The sequence below is a fragment of the Mercenaria mercenaria genome, chromosome 9 (genome assembly GCF_021730395.1).
Source record: "Mercenaria mercenaria strain notata chromosome 9, MADL_Memer_1, whole genome shotgun sequence".
Lineage (NCBI taxonomy): Eukaryota > Metazoa > Mollusca > Bivalvia > Venerida > Veneridae > Mercenaria > Mercenaria mercenaria.
In genome coordinates this window covers 57,534,248-57,544,569 of record NC_069369.1, presented here as the reverse complement: position 1 = coordinate 57,544,569, position 10,322 = coordinate 57,534,248, and the positions used below count along the sequence as shown (strand labels likewise).

General features: G+C 32.9%; 1 protein-coding gene across 2 annotated transcripts; it reads left to right on the top strand.

The window, feature by feature from the left end:
• Nucleotides 1-4,896: 4,896 nt before the first annotated feature.
• LOC123548009 (uncharacterized) lies at nt 4,897-8,061 on the top strand. 2 transcript variants are annotated; one of them, XR_008372543.1, is made up of 4 exons: nt 4,897-5,118; nt 5,675-5,868; nt 6,437-6,538; nt 6,976-8,061. XR_008372543.1 is itself a non-coding variant. In XM_045335255.2 (4 exons), the coding sequence occupies exons 1-4, from the start codon at nt 5,173-5,175 to the stop codon at nt 7,324-7,326; spliced, it is 702 nt and encodes a 233-aa protein (XP_045191190.2). In that variant the 5' UTR covers nt 5,155-5,172; the 3' UTR covers nt 7,327-8,061. The 2 variants fall into 2 exon arrangements, 1 of the variants encoding a protein (XP_045191190.2); XM_045335255.2 differs by lacking the exon at nt 4,897-5,118 and adding an exon at nt 5,155-5,227.
• Nucleotides 8,062-10,322: the final 2,261 nt, after the last annotated feature.

Here is a 10,322-nt window from a genome sequence, read left to right as displayed (position 1 = left end):
GCATTCCTGTGTACTCTGATTTGAGATTTATTGAACTGTACGATGTGACGTTATTTATTGGCATTCCTATATGCTCTGATTTGAGATGTACTGAACTGTACGATGTGACGCTATTTATTGGCATTCCTATATGCTCTGATTTGAGATGTACTGAACTGTACGATGTGACGCTATTTATTGGCATTCCTATATGCTCTGATTTGAGATGTATTGAACTGTAGGATGTGACGTTATTTATTACCATTTCTATATACGCTCTGCATCTCATTCCAAGACGAGCACGTTAAGTGTTAGAACCATGAATAAAGATGAAGTCATAGGTTAATTAGAAAATCACCTTTTTATAATGTCTAGATATTTTTTATATTAATCACATTAAAAATTGTAATGGCAGTGAATATGATATATCTCAAATTCATTAATCAAGTTCCCAGAACGCAGTCCCTTAAAAGAATACTCTGAATAAGTGTATGCATGGCTGTATACATAGCGGATATGTACGCAAAATACATAGACAAAATAAAAAAGAAAACAAGGACAAAAGATATATGATGACACATAGCAGTCCAGGAACGGTCAGTGGCACACATACCAATTTTTAGTTTCTTCTGTAATCTTTATGACCCTTTGAAGTGTTAAGCATTTTATAAAAAGAAGTTTTATTAGGCATACTCTTGTTTAGTAGAACATGTGTTTTTATATGATGCATGGCAAAACTTACTTAACTCACCATGTCCGAATAAATGTTTCTCTATCTGAATATGGCACATCTGGCAACAGAGGTTCATAACCGGATCCAGAGCTAGACTCTTGATCAAGAGATCCGGTACTCGGATCTATGTATATCTCGTTAGCGTTTGTCTAGAGGTCCGATTATAATTAACACCTAACAAACTATGGAGCATTTTCAAGAATGTACCTAGTATTTATTTTTATTTCAGTTATTTTGAAAAGTCGCACTTAATTTAACATGTAATAAAAATATCAGTTAGCAAAGCGCTAGACATGAGACCGATAAATTTTCCAGAGGTAACAGATCATAGGATAATATCGTTGCTCGACTTTGGGCCCATTGTGTAAAAGCCTTTGAACTAAGATGTTTTATTTGCACTAGCTCATCTTGACCTCTTTATCCCAGATGCTTAACTTCTAATGTTCAACTTGAAGAATATTTCAGTGTTGTGTAATGACGGTAGTTCAAATACTTTGGGCGGTATGTAAAAATTGTTTTTGTACAAACACAAAATTTCTTTGACAGACAGCCGGACATACAGACAAAGGCAAATCTATATCCACCGCACCGTTGTGGCATAATAAACCAGACCTTACCACCATTATTGGCAAGTTCTCCTACCGCAAATAATATGATTAAAATATTTTGAAATGATCCTCTTCAAATATTGCTCGTCCTAGATGTCCACTTAATTCGCTAATGTTTACTATACAGACAATAATGCACTGCGCTACCAGCATTGGTTCTGGAATTGTAGCGACGCCAAGCTAACATTTTTTCAGCAAAGGAAAAAGAAATAAGCTAACATTTTTTCAGCAAAGGAAAAAGAAACAATATCACAGGGACTTAGATCGGGCGAATATGGAGGGTGCGGCAACTGCTTGACCTGCTGGTCCGGTACAAACTAATGTACACTATTGCGTATTGTGACCAGATGCATTGTCATGAATAAGGCAGATGCTCCGTAGACCAGATTATGGGTGATAGTTTTGAAAATTTAAATGTACATGTCTCCTGCTATTTCTAAAATCTTGCCTGTAGCTGTAAAAACATGTCATAAGACGGACGAGGAACAGACGGACATACCTATTACAAGCTAAGAACAACATTAAACAACTCTGTACAATATTAACAAATTTATTTAAAAATGATAAACAAAAGATGAATATTTTCAATGAATAACAAGAAATATCTTTAAAAATGATGGTCGGCGAATTGTAATACGGAAAGAAGTTTATGAATTTTTCATCTAACATTCATCTTTCATCTAACATTTTTCAAATTGCAAAACTAAACACCGCACTTTAACAATTTAAATGGTTCTCTTTTAATTTTTCGCAAAGGTTTCGTAGAGTTGCAATTTTGTTTCGTTTATCCTTAGACGAATAATTACAGCAGTAGTTTGATGAAGATTCATGAAGCGGTTCATGAGAAGAGGTCATTAAACGTATTTATATTTTTAGCTAAATTGGTCCCTATCCCCATTTGTAACAAAATAGCAGGAGACCTTACGATATTGTTACACATCGAGTTTGATAAAAATCCATTACATTTTAGTGGTTAATGCGAAGAAAGGCATACCTACGTTTAGCTATAGTGGTCCCTAATAGGGCCCAAGTTCCTATATAAATAAATTTCGAAGAGGACCTTATAATGATGCTCCAGACCAAGTATGACAAAGATCCACCAAGCTGTTCATGAGACGCTGTATAAAGGCATTTCTAGTTTTAGCTCTAGCAACCCCTAAAAGGGGTCAAATGTCCAGCTGAACAAAGTTGGCTACGGGCCTAATAAAGATGCTACAAATCAAGTTTGATTAGAATACATGAGAAACAATCAATTAAAGGATTTTTATATTTATTATTTTTATTTATTTCTAAAATAGGCCAACTGATCCAGCTTTAACAAATGCATATTCGCTATTCATGAATCTTTGGACAATGACGTCACACCTATAAACAAGTGAAGGTCAAGCAAAACATACAATTGTAATTCTTTCAATATTTCTGTTTCATAAGCAAAGTTTGACCGTAGTCATATCACATAGATAAACTGTATACAGCGTACCTTCATTTCAGTGTAATGAGATTCAGTCATTATATAGCATATATATTATAATGAAACAGATTTCAACTGAGTTCAATATTTGCATACCATACTAAAGAAAAATATTCATATATAATAAATCAGTTAAATAATTTATAACAAATATATCAAAGCAAACAAGTACTCATTTTAATATGCAATCTGAATAAGTCACAAAATCAAGAAACCTTTTCATATACAGACGACAATTGTAACAAGGAAAATCTTTTAAAAAGCACTTCTCTACATACATGTAAAAGACTCTTATCACACCCTTATTCATGTGATACGCAGACCGTATTCAGCTCTTTCTTTAATTTGATAGATGTTGGTATTTGAACAGGGTTTTATCATATTTATTAGACTTACTTATCATTTTGAGATAAATCAATATTCTTGCTAAATATACTGAGCCAAAGTTAGCTTTAAAACTGTGAACAGCGTTGTTTAGGATAAACGCTTTGTCTACATTTCACTCAGCGTAGCACAATCAACAGAGTGAAAGAAATTGGCACTCTCGTCCAATCAGGCAGAGTGTTGTATTAATGTTCCATTTTGATAAATTATCTATAATGCGTTATCAAGTAGTTTGATTTGCAAACTGAAGTCACGTGGCATAGGTAACGAAAACGAATTTAGACGGCGTCGCCGAAAAATAAAAACGATAAGTTCACTACGGAATACTCGAATGATTGTCGGAACGCGACAAAGCACTGCCTAGAGTAGCGTAAACAAAAGGTCGTACAATTATAACAAGACTGTCAAAGTACTAAATGGCACTCATAAAAGTCAAATCCGGACAGCAGTGTTTCCATTTCGGCTCCTGTTAGTGTCGGTTCCCTCGAACTGTTTCAAATCATCCGAAAACAAAGCTATGCAGATTTGGTCGCACACGGGTAGAAGGATCGCACAATTGATCGCCAGAATTATGTAGATTTGGATGTTCCTCCAGGTATAGGGTCTTCTGGGGAAAAAGGTAATGATGGTCTTTGAAGTTTACGCGGTCAATATATTGACCCGGAACATAATATACGTGATAAATTGTGTTTCCATGGTGGAAATTACACAAGTTTCGCAGGAAGAAGGGACATTACGCACAGTACTAGTAAAATTTAATGTTGCGGCCAAGTAATTTGTATTAGCTTGCGCACGACATTCAACTTTTTATGAACGAATGTATTGCATAAATTCAATTAACAAGTTTAACAATGAAGAATAATACAAATTTTATGTTAATGGTACGGTTAGGCTTTTTAGCTCGAACATGGCTTTGGTTGATCCAATATTCCCGCTTTCATAGTGTTTGGTATTGTTTGATCACATTTTGGATATGGTGCCTGCGTTGTTTTCTTCTGACAGTGTTTATGATATGCAATGCACTATAACCTCGAATTCCTGCTCTAAATTTCTAGTTTGTGTAGTTTTGCCCATTGTCTCTTTCATTACTTGCTTTGGGGATCATACGCCGCTATTAAAGAATTGCACTATAGTTTATCATCGCAGGTTCCTTCTACTCCGCCGTATTATTTCTCTAAATTCTGTTATGGTACATGTAACATGAGCAAATGTATTTTACTTCCGTCGATGAAAAGGCTCAGTTAAACCAGTTAAACCAAGCCTGTAACATTTTAGTTTTTGTCATGTTTGGTGACCTGTGGGTTTCCCCCGTTTAATGCTTCGGGTTGGTTAGAACGTTAATCCGTCTTATACAATATAAACATGAAAAGTTTTATAATTGTGCATAATTAATGTGTCTTGGTTTTAAAATATTTTGAAATTTATCTGCATATGTATCATTAATTGGAAGTTGTTACCATTCATATTTCTATAAATTAAATGCAGTCACGTTTTGTTCAATAAAAGTTACGAAACTGTACGAGTATGTAGGACACTATGGAAAGAGGAATTTTTTTCATACCATTTTTATCTTATAATCATCTGGTTAAACCGCGGGGTCAAATATCGGTGGTTGGAAATTAAAACAATACTTTATTAACTTTCAAGATAGAAAGGTTTTCGTATATTTGTCAATCAACTTGTAAAAGGAGCGCTATTAGCTGTTTACTGAAATACCATTATGCGCTAGTCAATAGAGGCAGTGATATAAGAATCTACAATTACTGAATATTTTTTATTTTGAGCAAATCACTGACGCATAGAAATGTTAATAGAGTGAATCAACAGAACTTATGAGGAACCACGGGAAAGCTGAAATAGGGAATTTAAACATGGAATTACATTTTGAAAATCCAGAGAGTTGTCCATAATACCGTATATAAGGCTCTGTAAAACGTGACTTGGTAAGTATATTTTATCTCGTATTTGATATGCTAAGAGCCAAAGAAAATAAAAATATGAACGACAAATATTTAATTATTCAACTATTTCTTTTTATGGTTATCAAACAAAGTAAGAATGACATTTAGCGTCTAAAGATATTCCTTTTTCTTTAGTCATATCGAGTAACAACGTTTTCAATTTTATTTCTGTATTCATAACGAATTATGAAATATAAACCATGCTAAGAATATGATTTGTTTACATGTCCTACCAGTGTGCCTGTGCCCTAAGAACCGTAAACCACATTTTCAATTGATTTATATTGAATTATTTTTGATAAATCAGGTAAAAAAAAATGTGTATTATTACTTTAAAATCGAAGCTGTAGTCATATTATATACTGTCATGCCAGACTTCTGTAAAGCAGTTTTCTCGTTGTTTTTCTTTTTCTTTTTTTTTTTGTTCTGTCTTTTTATGTTTTAAACGAACCTTTTCTATATAATAATTTAGTATAGTCAATTGTTATTTAATTTTTGATGAAAAAGGTAATTTCCTACATTAAAATTTTACTTTCAGTTTCTTCATCACGCCATTGGAGATGTCCGCAAGATAATATTTTTCAGCACAATCTTTGCGACGATCCAGCACATCCTCAAACAACGTTCTCCCTAACGAATGAAGTTTGCAACATTTCTAGAGGCTTCAAAAGGAATTTGAGAAGAAATACGATGCGAATGATCGATTTATTAGAAAACGAAATTACGAATTTTGTAAGTACGAGAACCCTTCTTGCATGTGATATTTTCATTCAGCTGATAAAATATTATGTAAACAACTTTTGCTTTATCTACAAATGTTTCGCAACTGACAATCAATTTGAGCCAAAGTACGTAAATAGTCTTTAAAATACTGATCTATATCGAAAAGGTGCTGGTTGATTTGTGGTTTTCACCTTTAGCCTGCTAGCGGCAAATGATTCTGCTTTTGCGACCAGTGCAGACCAAGATCATGGTATACACTGTTCACTATTCAGTCAGTAAATTGTCAGTGAACACCCCTTCGAATGATATATGGTATTGCCCAATTTGAATGATTATCTTTCCGGCACATACGAAGATACTATAAAACGTGCGATGTGTCCATAGATAAAAATATCCATTTACTTGCCTCGGTATAAGATATTTCATTAATTTTAGAAATGCATGTACACAGTAATAGAACAATGATTATTATTTTTCATTCAGTGCAGATAAAAGAAATAACAATATTTATCCTCTAAGGCATAATGCTTTGCTTTGCGCAGTGGCTTTGCTCACTAAATATGTTTTATATTTATAGGGTATGGAATATATTAAATGGGAATATAATATACAACAACTGCAACGTGAAAATTTGACCAACATCCTTGGCATAGAGACTGTGAATGAGTTTGAAAGTGATGTACGTTAAAATTAACTAAGCTATATATTATCTCTCTGTGTGATTTAATTCAGTAATTATTTATTCCTGAACTTTCGCCAGCTTTTAGAATTTAATTACGCAAAAATGCAAGATGTAGAATATATCGCAAAACATCTGTTAACAACACAAGGGTGTAAAATTTTGCACTGTTTTCTTGATCAATTATATTGTCAGTTTACTAGTATTTTATTGTCTTCTTTAAGTGATAATATTTAGTTATATTTTACAGCAAGTTGTGTGTTTTATTTTGTTAATAGAATTAAAATATATTAATTTATTTAAAACGAAACATATTTTATGTCTGAGAAGTAATTCCATCAGCTTTACGTAACTGGTGGTATCGTTATTTACTATATAAAACAAAAATTATAAAATCACTAAATGTTATCCATCGAAGACTTTCTTTTTCCTTACAGAATTCTATAACGACTATTTACATGAAGATGGCGAGATTCCTCCGATTATTTCATAAGCTGTGGTGTCTACATTCAGCAAGAGCTGAGCAGCAGTGTATCTTGCCCTTCTCAAACACGACATTTCTTATGCTTAAGAACAGGGTATTAGGCAAATGGTGGTCTGTGCAAAACAAATGTGGAGAACAATTTGATCATCATCATTGCGAAACAACTGTTCCAGAATTTTCTAATAATGATTTAGGATGTGTAGACATACGTAACATTGTCTATATTCTATTACGGGATGCACGTTCTTTACTTATCGAGTCCTTTTCAGTGGTTGATCAAATACCAGTGGTTGATCAAATATGAAATTAGAATTTATTGAAAAATACGGGTTAAAATATCGACATTGTTCCTTGTGCAATTGTTGTAGGAATGACTAAATATGTATTTCGAGATAATTAAGTATAATGGTTCTTTTGAATAAAAGTAAATGCAAAAATTTCTATCTCTTTAAATGAAAAGCTTACAATACTTGCTGAAATTTGTTTACCTCTATTTTGAATTATTATACAGCACAGTATAGTCATTGAAGCGTTTAAATTTTATACTGTCCACTTAACATGCTTAAGTGTATTCGGGTTATTCAGTATTTCTTCAGTCTATTTTATGTACATTAATCCATCCCTCTGTTCATACAAGTTAAAGCATAGCAAAAGTTCCTTCTAGGCACATCTATATAAATATATAATGATCATCTTGTAAAATTTTGGTTGCAATGTCTGTTTTATACTGCCAAATATGTCAAGTAGGTATTTACGCTAGTTATTATTTAACATAAATTGTTAAATCCAACAACAAATTAAATCTGTTACAACTTTCGTTGAGTAAATACGGCAATAAGACATTGACCCGGTCAATCCATTACGATTCGATGCGTGAATTTGTTAGGCATAATTAGAGGGCCGCAATGGGGTTTGTTTTCACATATTAACCATGCATTTGAAGGTAACGATAATATTTAGTTGTTTACATGTAAATTTGCTGATATATGTCTATCTGTTTGTACATACTATGTTATATTAAAAGAATTAATCAACCATCCTCGGGTTTAGTAATATGTAATCCACGGACGCGTTCAGTCAGAGAGTCGCCTCAATTAGGAAAGAATAGTTTTAACGTCAGAGGTTATTTCTAAGGTCACGGAGTTTGACTGGCCAGCTTGTAATGACGACAGCTTTCGATATCAGTAGCTCAGTCAAGCGTAACTTACCAAATTTAAATGTTCAATAATAACTTTATATGGTCAGCTTGAATGATATGGATACTTTATGTACCCCTTGTGTGTTTGCATTTCGTTATAAAGAGTGACATTTTTCTGCTGTTCACAGACAGCAGAAATGTAGACTTTAGGCTAGTTTTATGATTTTGGCAAGGGTTCTTTATAAACAAAAAATGAAAATTAGTGTCTTAAATAAGATGATTCTAAATCTTCTAGGGCTTTTTTTAGAATGTGTTGTTGTTCCCCGTTGTAATACAAAATGTAATTGCAATTTGAAATATATGTAAAATTATAAGGTAATTCAAGCCCTTTCCAAATGAAATCATTCTAACGCGATTATGACAGAAAAAACGGCCATTCCCCTTGAGAAATATATGCGCTGTCAAGAGGCGCTCTTCAAAGGAAATGAGGGCTCGCAACGATTTTTCACGCCAAACGAAAAACATAAGATGTTAATACATACAGATCTGATATCAACCTTATACTAGTATAAGTCATACTTTTAAAAAATGCCTGAAATATCTGTTCCATTACAAGAAATGAGAGAAAACTAGTTTGCTTGATATAAAAAAGTTCACATTCTAAACATTTTCCTTTGAATTAAGTTAAAGTGCATGCCTCTTGGGTTACGTCTCTCAAAACTTTATCCAATTGATAATCCGTCGGCATTGTCAATTTTGAAAACAATTCTCGACAATACACGTGGCTGACTTTGGTGACAATTATTTTATATTATTTTGTTCAAAAGCACTAAATTTGTTTTTATTTTTTGAGGATTTTCAACATATAAATGAAGCAGGGAGCATGTTATCCGTTTGATATTTGATGTAGTGGATAAAGACGTGAACATCTTGGTCCAAAAAAAGTGTTATAATGTAAAAAAATCTAAAACGTGAGAACAATTTATAAACTGTCGTACAACTTTAATAAGAGTATCTAAATACATTGATGCTTATGATATGAAGTACAGCATTTTTTAACTGCATGAAAGTTTAGCACATGACTTATGCAGTAAATGTCCTGCATAATGAATTTGCGTATTGCCTAGAGTTCACCTAATCACTTTGACAAAACATGTAAATTAACATTTTACAAACAAGCGATCGCTTGACCTTTAAAGCAAAGAAGTAGTAATATAAAACGTAGATAAATGCAACGACTTGTTTCTAACTTGCTTACATGTCAAATAAAACTCATATTAAACACACATCACAGGAAGTACAGGCAATTTATTGATAGGTATTCTTGTATTTTTTATTATTTTTTTTTTGCACTGAAGCCTTTTATTTCTAACCTCTGATAAACACGAGACAATATGCAAACTTTAAGGCATATTATTTTCTTTTCAATCACACAGTGTATAGACTCTCTGTACGCCCAAACGGAAGTCGCCAAAAAGTAGGCGTTCATTTTCTTTTTTCAAATTTTTGGAAGCTGTCGGTAGTAAGTATTTTTACGTTTTTCTGTGGCTATTTGAAATAAATATTCTTGTTGTATATATTTTTCTGTGTATGATAAATGTCTCTGCAACACACAGTCGTTAAATAGACATTAACGCTTGAAATTATAACGTATATTCACCAAAAACACAGCTGGTCAAAGCAAAAGACGAAGCATTCAGGCTAAAAATGCCCATTATTTTGGAATTGCGAAGATATTCGTGTCAGAACCGCTTCTGAATGTTTCATTATCAATCCATACACATGAGTTTATACCTACAAATATTTACAATCCTGAATAGTTGAAATATTGTTTAATCCAACATGCATCTGAATTATGCACTGGCCGCCTAGTCGTAAAACTTGATATAAAACTGTTCCACTATTCGGCAAAACACTGTACGCCTATCCAATAAAGAAATGATGAAGTGTTTGGGCTTATAAGCTCCATACACTGTACTCAATTAATTAATAAATTAATAAGTTTTGTATTGTATTTTACTTGCGACAGTCAAACAGTATTTATTGGTCTGTTTCACCAACGATGTCCTTGTCTTGGACAAGAAATAGAATCTGTATGCGTGTTTCCGCAAACATACGAGAAAAATATATAATTATTCCGCTGAGTTTGACAGGACACATTG